This window comes from Leucoraja erinacea, unplaced genomic scaffold (assembly GCF_028641065.1).
Source record: "Leucoraja erinacea ecotype New England unplaced genomic scaffold, Leri_hhj_1 Leri_62S, whole genome shotgun sequence".
NCBI lineage: Eukaryota > Metazoa > Chordata > Chondrichthyes > Rajiformes > Rajidae > Leucoraja > Leucoraja erinaceus.
The window spans coordinates 72316-93970 of record NW_026576542.1 but is presented as its reverse complement, the minus strand read 5'-3'; the positions used below and the strand labels follow the sequence as shown (position 1 = coordinate 93970).

The 21655-nt window shown below is 47.4% G+C and overlaps 2 protein-coding genes across 2 annotated transcripts in view; both read left to right on the top strand.

Moving 5' to 3' along the window:
- Positions 1-549: 549 nt before the first annotated feature.
- Positions 550-17261, top strand: LOC129694339 (phospholipase B1, membrane-associated-like). Its single transcript, XM_055631043.1, has 5 exons — positions 550-1125; positions 1218-1252; positions 4392-4435; positions 8759-8858; positions 16123-17261. Exons 1-5 carry the CDS (start codon positions 1105-1107, stop codon positions 16184-16186), a joined length of 264 nt encoding a protein of 87 aa, XP_055487018.1. The 5' UTR covers positions 550-1104; the 3' UTR covers positions 16187-17261.
- Positions 17262-18440: 1179 nt separating this feature from the next.
- Positions 18441-21655, top strand: part of LOC129694334 (phospholipase B1, membrane-associated-like) — a 71955-nt gene continuing 68740 nt past the window's right edge. Inside the window, exons 1-2 of the mRNA XM_055631038.1 lie at positions 18441-18524; positions 20956-21021. Of these exons, the coding sequence (XP_055487013.1) occupies positions 18516-18524; positions 20956-21021 (75 nt within the window). The 5' untranslated portion in view covers positions 18441-18515. The remainder of the gene's footprint in view (positions 18525-20955; positions 21022-21655) is intronic.

The following is a 21655-nucleotide window of genomic DNA, read 5'->3' as shown; positions in this document are numbered from 1 at the left end:
TTTTAAAGGATTTCCCCCTTATCCTTAAGCTGTGACCCCTTGTCCTGGACTTCCCCAACATCGGGAACAATCTTCCTGCATCTAGCCTGTCCAACCCCTTAAGAATTTTGTAAGTTTCTATAAGATCTACAGGTGCATGGTTCCTTGAAGGTCAAGTCGCATGTAGATAAGGTGGTCAAAAAGGCTTTTGGCACTTTGGCCCTCATCAATCAGAGTATTGAGTATAGAAGTTGGGAGGTCATGTTGCAGTTGTATAAGACGTTGGTGAGACAGCATTTAGAATATTGTGTTCAGTTCTGGGCACCATGTTATAGGAAAGATATTGTCAAGCTTGAAAGGGTTCAGAAAAGATTCACAAGGATGTTGCCAGGACTAGAGGGTGTGAGCTATAGGGAGAGGTTGAGTAGGCTGGGTCTCTATTCCCTGGAGCGCAGGAGGATGAGGTGTGACAATAGACTAGCTATTTTTAAGAGCGCTATCCAGCTCTCTCTTGAAAGCATCCATAGAACCTGCCTCCACCGCCCTTTGAGGCAGAGAATTCCAAAGCATCCATAGAACCTGCCTCCACCGCCCTCTGAGGCAGAGAATTCCACAGACTCACCACTCTCTGTGAGAAAAAGTGTTTCCACTCAATTTATAGAGGTGTATAAATTCATGAGAAGAATAGATCGGGTAGATGCACAGAGTCTCTTGCCCAGAGTAGGGGAATCGAGGACCAGAGGACATAGGTTCAAGATGAAGGGGAAAAGGTTTAATAGAATCTGAAGGGTAAAATGTTCACACAAAGGGTGGTGGGTGTGTGGAACAAGCTGCCAGAGGAGGTAGTTGAGGCTGGGACTATCCCAACGTTTAAGAAACAGTTAGACAGGTACATGGATAGGACAGGTTTGGAGGGATATGGACCAAGCGCAGGCCGATGTGTGCAGGGGTCTGTTTACACACTGTATCACCCTATGACGTTATGAAACGTCGCTGATCCATGTTCTCCAGAGATGCTGCCTGACCTGCTGGCTCTAAACCAGTTGGGTTAATTTTAATCGATGCCTGTCCACCTCTCTCTCAACAGTCCATGCACTGAGACCATCGGAGATAAAAGTTGTTGCAATGATGGGCGATTCGCTAATCGTGAGTAGTGCCATGTGCTTGATATTGCCCTGGAATTTGGTCAGCATGCAACATGTTTAACATGTACACTAATCCCCACTGCTTACTTCCAGGCTGCTTCTGCTGAGGACCCAGAACCATTGATAAGGTAATGATTTTTAACCTGAAAATTGGCTTTGCTTCAACCCTCTTTTTCCACTGATATCCCAGTCAAATCGCCAGACTCGGCACTAGAGTAGAGGGACCCAGAATATCAGAAATACATTATATTAGATATGCCAGGGTGGCGCAGCGGTGGAGTTCCTGCCTTACAGGGACCCGTGTTCGATCCCAACTATAGGTGCTCTCTGTACGGAGTTTGCACGTTCTCTCCGTGACCTGCGTGGGTTTTCCCCGAGATCTTCGGTTTCCTCCCACACTCCAAAGACATACAGGTTTGTAGGTTAATTGGCTTGCTGTATGTGCAAAATTGTCCCTCGTGGGTGTAGAATAGTGTCAGTGTGTGGGAATCGCTGGTCAGTGCGGACTCGGTGGGCTGAAGGGCCTGGTTCCGCGCTGTATCTCTAAACTAAACTAAAACAAAACAATTAGACTGAAAGCCAAGTGATAAGCTTCATTGGTGGAAACAAGGAACTGCAGATGCTGGTTTCAGAAGGAAAAAAAACACAAAGTGCTGGAGGAACTCAGTTTGCCAGGCGGTATCTCTGAAGAATGTCAATAGACAATAGACAATAGACAATAGGTGCAGGAGTAGGACATTCGGCCCTTCGAGCCAGCACTGCCATTCAATATGATGATGGCTGATCATCCCCAATCAATACCCCGTTCCTGCCTTCTCCCCATATCCCCTGACTCCGCTATTTTTAAGAGCCCTATCTAGCTCTCTCTTGAAAGCATCCAGAGAACCTGCCTCCTCCGCCCTCTGAGGCAGAGAATTCCACAGTCTCATCACTCTGTGAGAAAAAGTGTTTCCTCGTCTCCGTTCTAAATGGCTTACTCCTTATTCTTAAACTGTGGCCCCTGGTTCTGGACTCCCCCAACATCGGGAACATGTTTCCTGCCTCTAGTGTGTCCAAGCCCTTAACAATCTTATATGTTTCAATGAGATGCCCTCTCATCCTTCTAAACTCCAGAGTGTACAAGCCCAGCTGCTCCATTCTCTCAGCATAGATGTCGATAGGTGTCACGGTGGCGCAGGAGTAGGGTTGCTGCCTGGCGATGCCACAGACCCGGGTTTGATCCTGACCACGGGTGTTGTCTGTGTGGAGTTTGCACGTTCTCCCCACGACCGTGTGGGGTTTCTCCTATTGACCCCAAATGGTCCCTGTTATGTAGAATAGAACTTGTGAAGGGTGATCAATGGTCGGCGTGGACACAGTGGGCCAAGGGACCTGCTCCCCGCTATGTCTCCAAAATTAAACTACGCCAACTGCAGATGGAGGTCTGAAGGCAAAAGCCCAGAAGTTTAGGGATGACCTTATTCCATATTGTGGTGTACAAAAGAACAAAGGATATTTATTGTCACGTACACCATTTCTGGTACAGTGAAATTAGAGTTGCCATTTGCAGCACTCCAATAAAAAAATAAAACACAACATTAAAGAATTTGACATAAAACATAAAAACATCCGCCCACAATGGTTCCCACTGTGAGGGAAGGCAGCAAAGTCCAGTCCGCTCCCTCTATGTTCACCCCGTGGTTGGGGCCTATTGAGGCCTCTGCAGCCGCTGCCACGGCGTCCCGATGTTTCAGGCCCTCTTGCCAGGTGATGGAACTCCGGCATTGGGGGAACACTCTTCTGCGGCTTGGAGTGTCTCCCTCCCCGGAGACCGCGGCTCCCAAAGTCCACAGGCCGCGCTGGTCGGAGCCCCGACACTGGCGATCTCGGCGAGAGATCCCAGGCTCCACGCGCGGTGTTCAAAGTCAGCGCTGCCCGCAGCTGGACGCTCCGCAAACCCCACAGCTCCGCAATGTTGGAGTCGGCAGTCTCAGCAGTGTAGGATGTGAAACTGGGATAACATAGAACTAGTGAGAACGGGAGATCATTGGTGGGCATGAACTCGCTGGGCCGAAGGGCCTGTTTCCACCCTGTATCACTGAACGCTAAAAACACTAAAGGTGCTGTTTTGGGTGAAGTCAGTCCGAAGAAGAATCCCAACTCAAAACGTTACCTAAATATGGTCTCCAGGGATGCTGCCTGACCCGCTCAGCTACTCCAGCGCTATCTCCCTCAAATTCCAACATTGCGACTTTGCTTCTGAAGAAGGGTCTCGGCTGGAAACGTCACCCATTGCTTCTCTCCAGAGATGCTGCCAGTCCCGCTGAGTTACTCCAGCATTTTGTGTCTATCCTCGGTTGAAACCAGCATCTGCAGTTCCTTCCTACAGCATGCAAAAATGTAACGATTTGAAAGGAAACGGGCCATTGTTACCTGTGGCACTAAGACGATTTTGAAACTGGTATGAGGTTGGTGCGGGTCTCAACCCGAAACGTCGCCTGTCCCTTTTCTCCAGCGATGCTGTCTGACCAGCTGAGTTACTCCAGCTTTTCTTGTCTACCTTCGGTTTAATTCAGCATCTGCTGTTCCTTCCGACACGTCACCTATCCGTGTTCTCCAGAGATGCTGCCTGACCTGCTGAGTTACTCCAGCACTCTGTGTGTTTTGATTTTGTATTCCTAATCTGTTCGGATAGCATGCAAAACAAAGTTTATCACTTTTGGGCAGCATGGTGGCGTAGCATTGGAGCTACCACCTTACAAACCCGGGTTCGATCCCGACTACGGGTGCTGTCTGTATGGAGTTGGTACATTCTATCCATGGCCTGCATGGGTTTTCTCCGAGATCTTCGGTTTCCTCCCACACTCCAAAGACGTACAGGTTTGTAGGCTAATTGGCTTGCTATCAATGTAAAATTGTCCCTAGTGTGTGTAGGATAGTGTTAGTGTGCGGGGATGACTGGTCGGTGCGGACTTGGTGGGCCGAAGGACCTGTTTCTGCATTTAATTACTGAAACTAAAAAAACACTGTATCTCAGCAGGTGAGGCAGCATCTTTGGAGCGAAGGAATAGGTGTCATTTCGGGTCGAGACCTTTCTTCAGACCTTTGACCCGAAACGTCACCTATTCCTTCGCTCCATAGATGCTGCCTCATCCGCTGAGTTTCTCCAGCATTTTTGTCTACGATTTTTCCAGCATCTGCAGTTCTTTCTTAAACACAGTACCTCGGTACATCTGACAGTAATAATCCTAAACCCATATTTATCGTTGTTTTTTCCCTTAACTGAAGCATCCGTGAGGATCCATTTGGCAGGACGCAAGTTTCCTTTCCAGGTACGTGCCAGTAAACGGTCCCCCTGCAGTAGGAAGATTTGGTTCTACTCTGCTTTCCGGGCCCCCCGTGTTGGGACGAGGTTGAGCGTGGAGTATTCCCATTCTCCCTCGGTGACCGCGTGGGTTTCCTCCGGGTGCTCCGGTTTCCTCCCACATTAAGGAAAGGGGCAAGATGTAATATGAACCTGAGGGGCATTGTGTTCACTTGGAGGGTATGGGACGAGCTGCCAGAGGAGTTAGCTGCGGCAGGTACTATAACAGCATTGAAAAGGCACTTGGAAAGGTACATAGATAGATAGAAGGTTTGGAGAGATATGGGCCAAACTGTTTGTGTAGGAAGGAACGGCAGATGCTGGTTTAAACCGAAGATAGACACCAAAAACTGGAGTAACTCAGTGGGACAGGCAGCATCTCTGGAGAAAAGGAATGGGTGACGTTTCGGGTCAAGGCCCTTCTTCAATAGACAACAGACAATAGACAACGGGTGCAGGAGTAGGCTATTTGGCCCTTCGAGCCAGCACCGCCATTCAATATGATCATGGCTGATCATCCCCAATCAGTACCCCGTTCCTGCCTTCTCCCCATATCCCCTGACTCTGCTATTTTTAAGAGCCCTATCTAGCTCTCTCTTGAAAGCATCCAGAGAACCCGCTTCCACCATCCTCTGAGGCAGAGAATTCCACAGACTCACCACTCTGTGAGAAAAAGAGTTTCCTCGTCTCTGTTCTAAATGGCTTACTCCTTATTCTTAAGCTGTGGCCCCTGGTTCTGGACTCCCCCAACATCGGGAACATGTTTCCTGCCTCTAGCGTGTCCAAACCATTAATAATCTTACATGTTTCAATGAGATTCCCTCTCATCCTTCTAAACTCCAGAGTGTACAAGCCCAGCTGCTCCATTCTCTCAGCATATGACAGTCCCGCCATCCCGCGAATTAACCTTGTAAACCTACACTGCACTCCCACAATAGCAAGAATGTCCTTCCTCAAGTTAGGGGACCAATTTGACCTGAAGGAGGTAGATTCTTCAGATCTTGGGCAACTGAAACATCCTATCACAACTTGAGAGCAGTCCTGAGCTACTATCTACCTCATTGGAGACACTTGGACTATCTTTGATTGGACTTTGCAGGCTTCACCTTGCACTAAACGTTATTCCCTTATCATGTATCTGTACACTGTGGATGCCTCGATTGTAATCATGTATTGTCTTTCCGCTGACTGGATAGCACTCAACAAAAGCTTTTCACTGTACCTCGGTACACGTGACATTAAACTAAACTCAGCCCAACTCAAACACAACATAAAAAGGAAAGCTATGGTCCCAACGAGGGCAAATGAAGGTAGCTTATATGGTCCACGTCCTTGTTTGACATGGACAAGTTGGAAGGAAGGGCCTGTTTATGAGCTATGTCCCAATAACTCTATAACTTCCCCCAAACACTTGCAGGATTGGAGGTTATGTAGCCCTCTGCAAATTGCCCCTAATGCATAGGCGAGTCAAGGGATCATGACTAGACAGACTTGGTTTATACTCTCTAGAATTTAGGAGATTGAGAGGGGATCTTATAGAAACTTACAAAATTCTTAAGGGGTTGGACAGGCTAGATGCAGGAAGATTGCTCCCGATGTTGGGGAAGTCCAGGACAAGGGGTCACAGCTTAAGGATAAGGGGGAAATCCTTTAAAACCGAGATGAGAAGAACTATTTTTTACACAGAGAGTGGTGAATCTCTGGAACTCTCTGCCACAGAGGGTAGTTGAGGCCAGTTCATTGGCTATATTTAAGAGGGAGTTAGATGTGGCCCTTGTGTCTAAGGGGATCAGAGGGTATGGAGAGAAGGCAGGTACGGGATACTGAGTTGGATGATCAGCCATGATCATATTGAATGGCGGTGCAGGCTCGAAGGGCCGAATGGCCTACTCCTGCACCTAATTTCTATGTTTCTATGTTTCTATGTGAACAGGTGATCGATGGTCGGCATGGTCTCAGTGGGCCGAAGGGCCTGTTTCCATGCTGCTTCTTTTAGAGCAAAGTTGAGTCCAAGTGACATTCGGGAGCACCTGGAACCGACTGCAGAGAAGAATGTCAATTCAGTAGGTCAAAGGTCACCGGTGGGGACCATGGTCCATGGCTACCGAGGAACCTGGGTTGCTAATGGTGACAGAGACCCAGTGTTGTCCTGGCAACGGAGGCACACGCAACTCGCACAGGAGCCCAGTATTTGATCATAAGGGTTTAAGTCGTAGGAGCAGAATTAGCCCATCAAGTCTACTCCGCCATCCAATCATGGCTGGTCTATCTCTCCCTCCTAACCCCATTCTCCTGCCTTCTCCCCATAACCGCTGACATCAGCTATCTCCTGAACTAGTCAAGATGCAGCAGCCTCAGACTTTGGTTGTATTTGGAGCATTGTGTGCAGTTCGAGTCATAGAGTGATACAGTATGGAAACAGGCCATTCGGCCCAACTTGCCAACACCGGACAACATGCCCTATCTAGACTAGTGTGTGCATTTGGTCGTCTGATTACAGGAAGGATGTGGAGGCTTTGTAGAGGGTGTAGACGAGGTTTACCAGAGTGATCCCTGGATTAGTGGGTGTGAGCTGCAGGGAGAGGTTGGGTAGACTTGGATTGTTTCCTCCAGAACACCAGAGGCTGAGGGGAGACCTGATGGAAGTATATCAAATTATTAGATGTGGTAGACAGTCAGAACCTTCTTCCCCAGAGAGGAAACGTCAAACAAATCGAGGGACTAAGGTTTACAGTGAGAGGGGCAAAGTTTAAAGGAGATGTGTGGGGCAGGTTTTTACCCAGAGGGCGGTGGTGCAAATCTGGGGGGGTGGTGGAGGCACTTGCGAGGCTTTTAGATGGGCACATGGATATGCAGGGAATGGGGGGATATGGATCATGTGCAGGTAGAGGTAATAGTGTATCTTGGCACCATGCTCGGCATGAAAATTGTTGGCTGAAAGGCCTGTTCCTGTTCCTGTCCCTTCCCCCACCCTAGTCAGCGTACTAGTTTCCCCATCGTCCAGGCAAGTTCCACTTGTTATCACCTTTTCCACAGCCAACAATGGACCATTGTGGGCTCTACCTTTCCTTGATGATCGTGACTGGCGGTGATCTCTTCTTCTCACACCTTTGATCCATTTGTTTTTGCTATTTTCATACCTCTGGTTTCCCTCTCCCCTGACTCTCAGTCTGAAGAAGGGTCTCGACCCGAAACGTCACCCATTCCTTTTCTCCGGGGATGCTGTCTGGGTTACGCCAGCATTTTGTGTCCATCTTTGGTGTAAACCAGCATCTGCAGTTTCTCCCTGCACCCTGTAATTGTTCTATGTTCCATAAGCATTATGTTAGTGTAGTGTTGATCAAAATCATTCTCCAGTCAGATTGGGACACCAATATCTTCTGACTAGCAACCTGGTCCTCGTGAGAACATCTAACATAAGCAATCGGTGGCGCAGCGGTAGAGTTGCTGCCTTATAGCGCTTACAGCGCCAGAGAGCCTGGAACAGGGTTGGGGAACCTGCGGCCTTAAGGCCACATGCGGCCTTCACTCCATGAAGTGCGGCCTTTTGAATGAATCCAAATTTTGTAGAACAAATCCTTTTATTTTTATTAATATGTTTATCTTCGTCTTTTATTATTTTTATTTTAATCTTAAAATGAACGTATTTAAAATACCAACAAGTAAAAGAAGATTCAACAAAATAATCCTCCAGGGCTGACGGCCATAATTCAAACATTAGTAAATCATGAGGATTATTTTATTGCCATGAAGAGTTACTCACTTTGGGCACTCTTACGGGTAGAACATAAGGAATAGATTTCTTCAACAACCTTCAAGATAAATGTCGTGAAGTATATCTAATTGAAGTTTCGTGGATGCGGCCTTATTAGATTACAGCTAACTTACTGCGGCATTCCAACATGAAAGGGTTCCCCACCCCTGGCCGGGTTCAATCCCGACTACGGGTGCTGTCTGCATGGAGTTTGTACGTTCTCCCCGTGACCTGTGTGGGTTTTCTCCGAGATCTTCGGTTTCCTCCCACACTCCAAAGACTCACAGGTTTGCAGGTTAATTGGGTTGGTCTAAATGTAAAAGACATTAAAAGCACTAAAACAGGAACAATGTCTCAGCCAGTGTCGAAAGCCAGTGAATAAAAGTGAGTTTTTAGGGAGGATTTAGGGATGGACTTGGTGGGCCAGTTTCCGCGATGTAGCTCGAAACTAAACAAAACTAAACAATCCTGTTCGTTTGACCAAGTCTGATTAATATTGCAACACTGAATCATCCTGACCATCTTTCTATTCCACAGATATTTTGAAGGCTTTTAACCCTGACGTTATCGGATACTCTCCAGGCAACAGGAACTATGACAAGTCTTTGGACCAGTCCATTCTGAACGTGAAGGCTGAGTATGTTAACTCTGTTTTGAGAATAAACAATAGGTGCAAGAGTAGGCCATTTGGCCCAGCACCGCCATTCAATGTGATCATGGCTGATCATCCGCAATCAGTACCCCATTCCTGCCTTCTCCCCATATCAATTGACTCTGTTATCTTTAAGAGATCTATCTAACTCTCTCTTGAAAACATCCAGAGAATTGGCCTCCACTGCCTTCTGAGGCAGAGAATTCCACAGATTCACAACTCTCTGGATGAAAAAGATTTTCCTCGTCTGTTCTAAATGGCTTACCCCTTATTCTTAAACTGTGGATCCTGGTTCTGGACTCCCACAACATCAGGAACATGTTTCCTGCCTCTAGCGTGTCCAATCCCTTAATAATCCTACATGTTTCATTAAGATGTCCTCTCATCCTTCTAAATTTGTGTATTCAAGCGCAGTCGCTCCATTCTCTCATCATATGACAGTCCCGCCATCCCAGGAATTAACCTTGTAAACCTACGCTGCACTCCATCAATAGCAAGAATGTCCTTCCTCAAATTAGGGGACCAAAACTGCACACAATACTCCAGTTGTGGTCTCACCGGGGCCCTGTATAACTGCAGAAGGATTTCTTTGCTCCTATACTCAACTCCCCTTGTTGTGAAGGCCAACATGCCATTCGCTTTCTTCACTGCCTGCTGTACCTGCATGCTGACTTTCAATGACTGATGTACAAGGACCCCCAGATCCTGTTGTATTTCTCCTTGACACCATTCAGATAATAATCTGCCTTCCTGTTCTTACCACCAAAGTGGATAACCTCACATTTATCCACATTAAACTGCATCTGCCATGCATCTGCTCACTCACCCAACCTGTCCAAGTCACCCTACATTCTCATAGCATCCTCCTCACAGTTCACACTGCCACCCAGCTTTGAGTCATCTGCAAATTTGCTAATGTTACTCTTAATTCCCATCTAAATCATTACTGCTGCATTCCCAGCACCGACCCTTGCGGTACCCCACTAGTCACTCCCTGCCATTCTGAAAGGGACCCGTTAATCCCTACTCTTTGTTTCCTGTCTGCCAACCAATTTTCTATCCATGTCAGCACTAACCCCCAATACCATGTGGCCTAATTTTGCCACTAATCTCCTGTGTGGGACCTTATCAAATGCTTTCTGAAAGTCCAGGTACACTACATCCACTGGCTCTCCCTTGTCAATTTTACTTGTTACATCCTCAAAAAAATCCAGTAGATTAGTCAAGCATGATTTTCCCCTTCGTAAATCCATGCTGACTCGGACCGATCCTGTAACTGCTATCCAAATGTGCCATTATTTCATCTTTTATAATTGACTCCACCACCGATGTCAGGCTAACTGGTCTATAATTCCCTGTTTTCTCTCTCCCGCCTTTCTTAAAAAGTGGGATAACATGAGCTACCCTCCAATCCACAGGAACTGATCCTGAATCTACAGAACATTGGAAAATGATCACCAATGCATCCACTATTTCTAGAGCCACCTCCTTAAGTACCCTGGGATGCAGACCATCAGACCCTGTGGATTTTCGGCCTTCAGTCCCATCAGTCTACCCAACACCATTTCCTGCCTAATGCGAATTCCGTTCAGTTCCTCCATCACCCTAGGTCCTCTGACCACTAGTACATCTAGGAGATTGTTTGTGTCTTCCTTAGTGAAGACGGATCCAAAGTACCTGTTCAACTCATCTGCCATTTCCTTGTTCCCCATAATAAATTCACCTTTTTCTGTCTTCAAGGGTCTAACGTTGGTCTTAACTAATTTTTTCCTCTTCACATACCTAAAGAAGCTTTTACTATCCTGCTTTATATTCTTGTCTAGCTTACCTTCGTAACTCATCTTTGCTCCCCGTATTGTCTTTTTAGTTATCTTCTGTTGCTCTTTAAACATCACCCAATCTTCTGGCTTCCCGCTCATCTTTCCTACGTTGTACTTGTTCTCTTTTATTTTTATACTGTCCTTGACTTCCCTTGTCAGCCACAGCCGCCCCTTACTTCCCTTGGAATCTTTCTTCCTCTTTGCAATGAACTGATCCTGCACCTTGTGTATTATTGCCATTGTTGTTCCACTGTCATCCCTGCTGGAGTATCTTTCCAGTCAACTTTGGCCAGCTCCTCCCTCATGGCTCCATCGTCCCCTTTATTCAACTGTAACACTAACACCTCCAATTTACCCTTCTCTCCCTCTCCAATTGTAGATAAAAACTTATCATATTATGGTCACTATTTCCTAATGGCTCCTGAGTTCCTTTATCAAATCTGGTTCATTACATAACACTAAATCCAGAATCTCCTTCTCCTTGTTTGGCTCCAATACAAGCTGCTCTAAGAATTCATCACGGAGGCACTCCACAAACTCCCTTTCTTGGGGTCTAGTACCAACCTGATTTTCCCAGTCTACCTGCACGTTGAAATCTCCCATAACGACTGTAGCATTACCTTTGTGACATGCCAATTTTAACTCATTCAACTTGCACCCTATATCCAGGCTACTATTTGGGGGCCTGTAGATAACTCCCATTAGAGTCTTTTTACCCTTACAATTCCTCAGTTCTATCATAGAAACATAGAAACATAGAAATTAGGTGCAGGAGTAGGCCATTCGGCCCATCGAGCCTCCACCACCATTCAATATGATCATGGCTGATCATCCAACTCAGTATCCTGTACCTGCTTTCTCTCCATACCCCCTGATCCCTTTAGCCATAAGGGCCACATCTAACTCCGTCTTAAATATAGCCAATGAACTGGCCTCAACTACATTCTGTGGCAGAGAATTCCAGAGATTCACCACTCTCTGTTTTTCTCATCTCAGTCCTAAAAGATTTCCCCTTTATCCTTAAACTGTGACCCCTTGTTCTGGACTTCCCCAACATCGGGAACAATCTTCCTGCATCTAGCCTGTCCAACCCCTTAAGAATTTTGTAAGTTTCTATAAGATCCCCCCTCAATCTTTTAAATTCTAGTGAGTACAAACCGAGTCTATCCAGTCTTTCTTCATATGAAAGTCCTGACATCCCAGGAATCAGTTTGGTGAACCTTCTCTGTACTCCCTCTATGGCAACAATGTCCACACTATCCACACTGACTACATCTGATTCTATGTCACCCCTTGCAAGGGACTGAACTTCATTCCTCACCAACAGAGCCACCACACCCCCTCTGCCCACCTGTCTGTCTTTTCGATAGGACGTATACCCCTTGAATATTCAGTTCCTAGCCCTGGCCCTCTTGCAGCCATGTCTCTGTAATTCCCACAACATCATACTTGCCATTTTCTAACTGAGCTTCAAATTCATCCACTTTATTTCTTGTACTTTGTGCATTCATATATAATATTTTTAATCCATTACTCCCCTCACCTTTCACATTGATTCCTATTTCACTTGGGCCACACTCTCCTATCCCTTCATGAGCTTTCTGCCCCGTTTATTCTGGAGTCTTTCTTAACTTTTCCTGCACTCTCTTTCCCTTTAACTTCATCCTTGTATTTCCCATTTTTTTCTCATCTCCCGCACTATTTAGTTTAAAATGCCTTGCCTTTGCCGTTCCTGACATTTTTATATAGTAGAGAAGGTTTTTACCAAGCGTGGTGTCAGTCTTAGAGTGATACAGGCCCTTTAGCCCAACTTGCCCACACCGGCCAACATGTCCCACCTGCCTGCGCTTGGCGCATATCCATCCAAACACTATCCTACACGCACTAGAGAAAATTTTACATTGAAATAAGTTTATTGGCCAAGTATTCACATACAAGGAATTTGCCTTGGTGCTCCGCCCACAAGTAACAACATGACATACAGTGACAGTTACGAATGACTCTGAAAACACTGAACATTAATAATAATAAAACATTCATGATAAAACACCATTGATCAAGCATGGGAACCAACAAAATACCAGATCAAAGGGAGGCTACAGATTCTTGGCTGTTGAGTAGAGCAACTACTCGTGGATAAAAACTGTTTTTATGTCTGGCTGCGGCAGCTTTGACCGTCTGGAGTCGCCTTTAATTTATACAATTACACCAAGCCATTTAACCTACAAACGTACCAAACTCTGTACAGACAGCCCCTGTAGTCAGGATGGAACCCGGGTCTCTGGCGCTGTGAGGTAGCAACTCTACCGCTGCGCCACCGCGACGTCCCATTTACCTGTGCATTTACTCTATCTCTTCCTCCGGCCGGCGTGGATTCAGTAGGCCAAAGGCCTTGTTTCCACACTGTATCTCTAAAACATAAACTGAAATATAGTCATGCATGGAAACAGATAATTCGGCCCTACTTGTTCAGGTTGCCCAAGAGGCCACATCTAAGCCAATCCCACATATCCCTCTAAATCTTTCCAATCTGTGCTCCACTCAAAGTCCAGAGTACCTACCTCAAGTACCTCTCTGGCAGCTCGTTCCATATACCCACCAGCATCAGAGCGAAAATGCTCCCACTCAGATTCCTACTAAACTTTTCCCCTCTCACCTTAAACCTGTGTCCTCTGGTTCTCGATTCCCCTACCCTGGGTAAAATAGCATGTACATTCACCCTTGTGGTTTTATGCACCTCTCCAAGATCACCCCGCACTCTCCTGTGCTCCAAGGAATAAAGTCCTAGCCTGCTCAACCTCTCAGGCCCTGGCAAAATCCTCGTAAATCTTCTTTGCACTATTTCCAGCTTAATAACATCCTTGCTATTGCAGGGTGACCAAAACTGAACACAATAAAGAAGGGTTTCGGCCCAAAACCTTGCCTATTTCCTTCGCTGCCTCACCCGCTGAGTTTCTCCAGCATTTTTGTCTACCTTCAATTTTCTAGCACCTGCAGTTCCTTCTTAAAGAAGAACTCAAATGTGACCTCACCAACGCTTTGCACAATTCCAGCATAATGTCCCAACGTCTATACTCAATGCTGTGTCTGATGAAGGCTAATGTAGCAAAAGTCCTCTTTACTACTTGTGATGCCACTTTCAGGGAACAATGTGGTGGTGGCATGGTGGTGCAGCGGTAGAGTTGCTGCCTCACAGCGCCAGGGACCCGGGTCCGGTGTGCTTCCTTGTACGTTCTCCCTGTGACCGCATGCTCCGGTTTCCTCCCACATCCCATGGTGGACCCATGGTCCACCAACACCGCTGCGCTGGTCGAGAAGGCACAGCAACGACTGTTCTTCCTGAGGACATTAAAAAAGACTGGTCTGCCCCAACAGCTGCTGATGACCTTCTACTGCTGCACCACAGAGAGCATATTAACGTATGGCAGCTCTGTGTGGTATCTCAGCTACACGGAGGCGGAGAGGAGAGCTCTTCAGCGCGTCGTCCACAGAGCGCAGAGGATCATTGGGACACAGCTACCAGCCTTGGAGGGCATCTACCACACACGGTGCCTCAGGAAGGCCGTCAGCATCCATAAAGACTCAACACACCCCTGTAATAGTCTGTTCGAACTACTTCCCTCCGGCAGACGTTACAAGGCCTTCTACGCCCGAACCTCCAGACTCAGAAACAGCTTTATTCCAAGAGCTATAGCGGCTCTGAACCGGCCCTGCTGAGTGCCCCCCCACCCCCCCTGGACTGTCTCCCTCGGATGGTCTCGACACACAGCTTATTTATTTATTTTTCTTTTCCTTTTCACCGGTTGGAGCTGCCTACTAAATCTCGTTGCACTGACGTTTGATGACAATAAAAGATATTATTATTATTATTATTATCCCAAAGACGTGCAGGTTTGTAGGTTAATTGCCCTCTGTAAATTGTTTGTAGTGTGTATGATAGATCTAGTGTGATTGCTGGTCGGCGCGGACTCGGTGGGCCGAAGGGCCTGTTTCCACGCTGTATCTCTCAACTAAACTAAACTCAACTAGTTCTTCATCCCTCTGCTCTGCAACACTCCCCGGGAGTTTGAAACGTACAGCGAACCACCAAGAGAGGGAAGTGGGTTAGGAAGGAACAGCAGGTGCTGATTTAAACTGAAGATAGACACAAAATGCTGGAGTAACTCAGCGGGACAGGCAGCATCTCTGGAGAGAAGGAGTATCTGACGTTTCTAGTCGGAACCCTTCTACAGACTCGTCCCAGCCCGAAAAGTCACCCATCCTTTTTCACCAGAGATGCTGCTTGACCTGCTGAGTCAGATTTTGAATTCCTGGGCGTGCATATTTCCGAAGATCTTTCCTGGTCCCTGCACACTGATGCAATTATAAAGAAAGAACATCAGCGCCTCTACTTCCTGAGAAGATTACGGAGAGTCGGTTTGTCAAGGAGGACTCTCTCTAACTTCTACAGGTGCACAGTAGAGAGCATGCTGACCGGTTGCATCGTGGCTTGGTTCGGCAACTTGAGCGTCCAGGAGTGGAAAAGACTGCAGAAAGTTGTGACCACTGCCCAGTCCATCATCGGCTCTGACCTCCCCACCATCGAAGGGATCTATCGCAGTCGCTGCCTCAAAAAGGGCTGCCAACATCATCAAGGACCCACACCATCCTGGCCACACACTCATCTCCCCACTACCATCGGGCAGAAGGTACAGGAGCCTGAAAACTGCAACATCCAGGTTCAGGAATAGCTACTTCCCAACAGCCATCAGTCTATTAAACTCTTCATCAAACAAACTCTGAACTGTAACAGCCTATTGCACTTTATCTGTTTATTTATGTGTGTATTGAACTGATCTGTTCTGTATTAATGCCTACAATATTCTGTTGTGCTGCAGCAAAGCAAGAATGTCATTGTCCTATCTGGGACACATGACAATAAACTCTCTTGACTTGACTTGACTTGAGTTACTCCAGCATTTTAGTTTAGAGATACAGCACGGAAACAGGCCCTTTGGATCTCCGGGTCAGCGCTGACCAGTGATCCCCGCACATTAACACTATCCTACACCCACTGGGGACAATTTTTACATTTACCTACAAACCTGCACGTCTTTGGAGTGTGGGAGGAAACCGAAGATCTCGGAGTAAACCCACGCAGGTCACGGGGAGAACGTAAAACTCCGTACAGACAGCACCCGTAGCCAGTATTGAACCCAGGTCTCCGGGGCAGCAACTCTACTGCTGCACCACCAAGCCCGCCCTTTGTGTCTATCTAGGGAGGGAAATAAATCTGATTAGATTGACTGTTCTGGGACCTTGTCTGGACCTGATGGGCTGTAAAGTCTCTGCTGGCGTTGTCATGTGTAAGAGCAGGCGATGGTTTGATATTGTCTAATATCTTCTATAATGTAACGACACCGAGTAATGCCGTGATCTGTTTATTTCAGGGAATTATCGGGGCAGGCTCTGAGACTGGTGAACAGTTTAAAGAATAATCCGGTGAGTGTGTGAAACGTCACCCATTCCTTCTCTCCAGAGATGCTGCCTGGCCCGCTGAGTTACTACAGCTTTTGGTGTCTACCTTTAGTACTGCATGCATGCTGCCTGGATTAGAGAGCTTCAGCCACAGGGAGAGCTTGGACAGACTTAGATTGTTTTCTCTGAAACGTCAGAGGTCGAGAGGAGAAGTATATGAAACTGTGAGAGGCACAGATAAAGTAGACAGTCAGAGTCAGAGCCAGGGTGGAAATGTCCAACAGCAGAGGGCACAGCGTGGGAAGGTTTAATGGAGGTGTACAGTGCAGGCTTTTTTAACGTTTTATTTTAGGATTTTAAAGGCTTTTTTGGTTGTTAGGGATTCTCAAAAGATTTCCTTCTGGATCTAAAGGGCCTGTCCCACTTAGGCGATTTTTTTCGGCGACTGCCATAGTGGCAACAGGTGGCCAAAAATGTCCAAAAGGTTGAAAATCCAGCGGCAACCAGAAAATAGGTACAACTTTTTGGGCGACTACTCACGACCAGACGTGCTTCACCCTGTGACATGTCGCCTGTATGGCCTTTCTTTGACCATTTTCAGCGACCTGCTGCGGCTATGGCGGGTGCCGGCAAATCGCCGAAAAAAAACGCGTATGTGAGACAGGCACTTAATTAGCGTGTCCAGCTTTTGTTGCAATCCGTGTTGCCGCAGTGTTTACATCTACAGTGCATGATCAGCTTTCATTCTGACTGGGAGCCAAAGCACAAATGGACTGCTTTGGCTTGGCAAGTCCCCTGGTTTCCCCTAAGTCACACGGAACGTCTGTCGAAGGGCCCGAGCCCAAAATGTCACCTAGCCATGTCCTCCAGAGATGCTGCCTGACCTACCAGGTTACAGACCCACATAGGGTTGCCAACTGTCCCGTATTAGCTGGGACATCCCGTATATTGGGCTAAATTGGTTTGTTCCGTACGGGACCGCCCTTGTCCCGTATTTGACCGCTACTACTCGGGTCGAGGGGGCTGTCGGGTCGGAGCACCACGTCCGGCCCCGCCTCACCCGTCCCGACGTAGTGCATCCCATGGAGTGCAGCAGCAGCAGCAGCAGCGCCTCGCCCGTGGCCCCGTCGGTCGGTAGCCCGGCCAGCTGTCCGACCTTCGGACCTTCGCTTACCGCCGACACCACCACCACCCCTCCTTCTCATGGCCGATCATCGGTTCATGAGTTGGACGGGGCGCCGGACTTTGCGCGTGACGTTGCGCGGCCCGGGCCAAAACTCCTCAGCTGGCCCCGCCGGCTGGGCTTTGTGTACAGTCCAGCACCCGGGACAACTCATCATTCACCCAGACACGGCCCAGTCGGTCAACGAATTGCCGTGGGGAATTTGTCCCGTATTTTGGCCTTTTGCCCCTTATTTGGGAGCGAGGAAGTTGGCGACCCTAGGCCCACAACCGATTTGCCAGCCGTCCCCAGTGCACAGATAAAGGATAATGGGGATAAGATTCATAGCAAGATATAACACTGACGTCCGAAAAGCTAAAGTCAGAAAGCTAGTGGTGGTACGGCGGTAGAGTTGCCGCCTCACAGCGCCCGAGATCCGGGTTCGATCCCGACTACGGGTGCTGCCTGTACGGAGTTTGTACGTTCTCCCAGTGACCTGCGTGGCTTTTCTCCGAGATCGCCAAAGACGTACAGGTCTGTAGGTTAATTGGCTTGGTATCAATGTAAATTGTCCCTAGTGTGTGGAGGATGGTGTTAATGTGCAGGGATCGCTGGTCGGCACGGACTCGGTGGGCCGAAGGGCCTGTTTCCGCACTATATCTCTAAAAAAAACATTCTTAAAAGGAACTATCCTTGTACTGGTTGGACTTCGGACATGTCAATACCCCTGACCATGCCAGATTGGGAGGTACAGTGGTGCCAGCGGCCTGGGTTCGATCCTGACCACGGGCGCTGTCTATACGGAGTTTGTACGTCCTCCCCGTGACCTGCGTGGGTTTTCTCCCGGTGTTCTGGGACGTACAGGTTTGGAGGTTTGAAGGCTTAGATGGAACTAGAGTACGCGTGATCGCTGGTGGGTGCGGACCTGGTGGGCCAAAGGGCCTGTTTCCACACTGTGTCTCCAAAGTGAACTAAAATGTATATATATATATATTTTTTAATTTTTTTTATTAGAAGTACGGTAAATTACAATACTACACAACACATATATCTTAATACATTTTTTGTACATGTATACATTTATGTATCCATTTTAAGAGCAGCAATTAACAGTGCCTGTATCTCTTTCAGCAAATTGACTTTCTGAGGGATTGGAAGATAATCACAGTGTACATTGGCATCGCTGATCTGTGTGCTTCTTACATGAACGAGGTGATGTGCAAAGATACTCTTATTAAGCAGTGATGTGTTTGTGTATTTACTATAATATGCGTCAATATGTCAGCAACCTGCTACTGTTTAAAGTTGCTGAGGCAGATTGAACGAGTAAGTTGAGTTAAGTTTTGTTTAATGCCACCGTCAGTGAAAAGATTTTTTCTTGCGTGCTATCCAGTCAGCGGAAAGACTACACATGTTTACAAATGTGCCTCCCACAGTGTATAGTTACATGATAAAGGGAATCACATTGAACATAAGATAGTGTGCGTGGCATGGTGGCACAGCGCCCGACACCCGAGTTCGATCCTGACTACGGGTGCTGCCTATGCAGAGTTTGCACCTTCTCCGGGTGCTCTGGTTTCCTCCCACACTCCAAAGATGTGAGGGTTTGTAGTTTAAGTGGCTCCTGTGAAATGTCCCTAGTGTGTGTAGGGTAGTGCTAGTGTACGGGGTGATCGCTAGTCTTCACGGACTCGATGGGCTGAAGGGCCTGTTTCCACGCTGTATCTCTTAAACTAAAAAAAAGCCGATTAAAGATAGTCCGTGGTAAGTCCAATGATAACAGTAATGAGGATTAATGTTTGAACGTTCAGTGTTAGGTTTGGAAAGGAACAATGTAACCCAGTCTGAGGAAGGATCCTCACCTGAAACATCCCCTATCCATGTTCTCCACAGATGCTGCCTGACCCGCTGAGTTACTCCAGCACATCTGTGCAGCAGTTCTCCACAGATGCTGCCGGGCCCGCTATGGAGCTAAGGAAATAGGCAACGTTTCGGGCCGAACCTTCTGGAAATAGGCAACGTTTCGGGACGAAACCCGGAAGGGTTTCGGCCCGAAACGTTGCCTATCCCTTAGCTCCACAGATGCTGCCTGACCCGCTGAGGTACTCCAGGACTCTGTGAATCGTCACCTATCCATGATCTCCACAGATGCTGCCTGACCCACTGAGTTACTCCAGCACTCTGTGAAATGTCACTTATCCATGTTCTCCACAGATGCTGCCTGACCCACTGAGTTACTCCAGCACTCTGTGAAACGTCACTTATCCATGTTCTCCACAGAAGCTGCCTGACCCGCTGAGTTACTCCAGCACTCTGTGAAACGTCACCTATCCATGTTCTCCACAGATGCTGCCTGACCCGCTGAGTTACTCCAGCACTCTGTGAAACGTCACCTATCCATGTTCTCCCACAGATGCTGCCTGACCCGCTGAGTTACTCCAGCACTCTGTGAAACGTCACCTATCCATGTTCTCCACAGATGCTGCCTGACCCGCTGAGTTACTCCAGCACTCTGTGAAAACGTCCCCTATCCATGTTCTCCACAGATGCTGCCTGACCCGCTGAGTTACTCCAGCACTCTGTGAAACGTCACCTATCCATGTTCTCCACAGATGCTGCCTGACCCGCTGAGTTATGGTGCAGCAGCATCTATGGAGCTAAGGTAGGCAACATTTCGGGCCAGGGATGCTGCCTGACCCGCTGAGTTACTCCAGCAAGGGTTTGGCCCGAAACGTCACCTATTTCCTTAGCTCTCCACAGATGCTGCCTGACCCGCTGAGTTACTCCAGCACTTTGTGTCTTTTATTGTAAACTGACAACTGCAGTTCTTGTTTCTAAATTAACGCAGCATTCATGTGCGGAGGGATCTTGGGGTCCAAGTCTATACTCGCTGACAGAGGCAACACTGGTTGACAGAGTGGTAAAGGAGGCATGTAGAATAGTTAGTTGCCTTCCTAGATCGGAGCATTCAGTGTATGTCATGATGCAGCTTTGAGGGACTTTAATTAAGTTGCATTTGGAATAGTTTAGTTTAGTTTAGTTTAGTTTAGTTTAGTTTAGTTTAGTTTAGTTTAGTTTAGTTTAGTTTAGTTTAGTTTAGAGATACAGCGCGGAAACAGGCCCTTCGGCCCACTGAATCTGCACTGACCAGCGATCCCCACACACTAACACTATCCTACATTAGGGACAATCTTTACACTTATACCAAGCCAATTAACCAACAAACCTGTACGTCTTTGGAGTGTGGGAGGAAACCGAAGTTCTCTGAGAAAACCCACGCAGGTCACGGGGAGAACGTGCAAACTCCGTACAGACAGCACCCGTAGTCGGGTCTCTGGCGCTGTAAGTGCTGTAAGGCAGTAACTCTACCGCTGCGCCACCGTGCCGCCCATGTATTGCGTACAGTTATGGTCACCCCATTAAGGGGAGGATGTGAGGCTTCTGAATGAGGAAAGAGGAGGTTTGTCCAGATCGGCGCGGACTTGATGGAACGAATGGACGATGTCAGCATGGTCTCGATGGGCTGAAGGGCCTGTTTCCATGCTGCATTTTTCAATCAATCTATTGAACAGTGACATTTTCGATTGGGAAGTGATTGTCTACAAAGTGTTGAAGGTGTTCTTTCTGTCATTCCTTTATTTAGGAGCATTACTCACCAGAAAATGTCAGAATCAGAATTAAAGATGCCCTGGATATATTCTATCAGGAGGTAAGCATGGTGAAACCTTCCTCTTCGAAGAACATTCCCTTACCTATAAACTAAACTAAACTGAGAGGATCAGAGGCAGAGTGACGTTTCAACGTAGAGGAATGCAGGATCGCCAGCTGGCCATTCAGCCCTCGACCCTATGCTATTACCCATATGGATCCCCCATTGCCTAGTTATTTAGTTTAGATTATTATTGTCACGTGTAGAGGTACAGTGAAAAGCTTTTTTGTTGCGTGCTATCTAGTCAGTGGAAAGACAACACATGATTACAATCAAGCCGTCCACAGTGTACCAATGCAGGATACAGGGAATGACGTTTCATGCAAGATAAAGTCCAGTAAAGTCCTATTGAAGATAGTCCGAGGGTCTGCAATGAGGGAGTGTGTAGATCAGGACCACTCTCTAGAGAGAAAGATGGTTCAGTTGTCCTCCATTATCCTCCATGCACAGAGTGAACATTCGTTTCCTAATGGGTCATATCTTTTCCTTGATTATCTTCACTGTAGCTTAATTGGTGCATGTGACATAGAAACTTAAACCTTGAACCTTCTTGCCCTTAGGAGCAGTGAGGTTCTACTGCAGTTGTACAGGGTCTTGGTGAGACCACACCTGGAGTATTGCGTACAGTTTTGGT

What these genes read in the sequence shown, in the direction of transcription:
- LOC129694339 (XM_055631043.1), top strand. Translation starts at nt 1,105, where the DNA reads ATGATGGGCGATTCGCTAATC. An exon ending in GACCCAGAACCATTGATAAG is followed by an intron (nt 1,253 to 4,391) that starts GTAATGATTTTT and finishes CCTTAACTGAAG; the next exon opens with CATCCGTGAGGATCCATTTG. An exon ending in ATTCTGAACGTGAAGGCTGA is followed by an intron (nt 8,859 to 16,122) that starts GTATGTTAACTC and finishes TGTTTATTTCAG; the next exon opens with GGAATTATCGGGGCAGGCTC.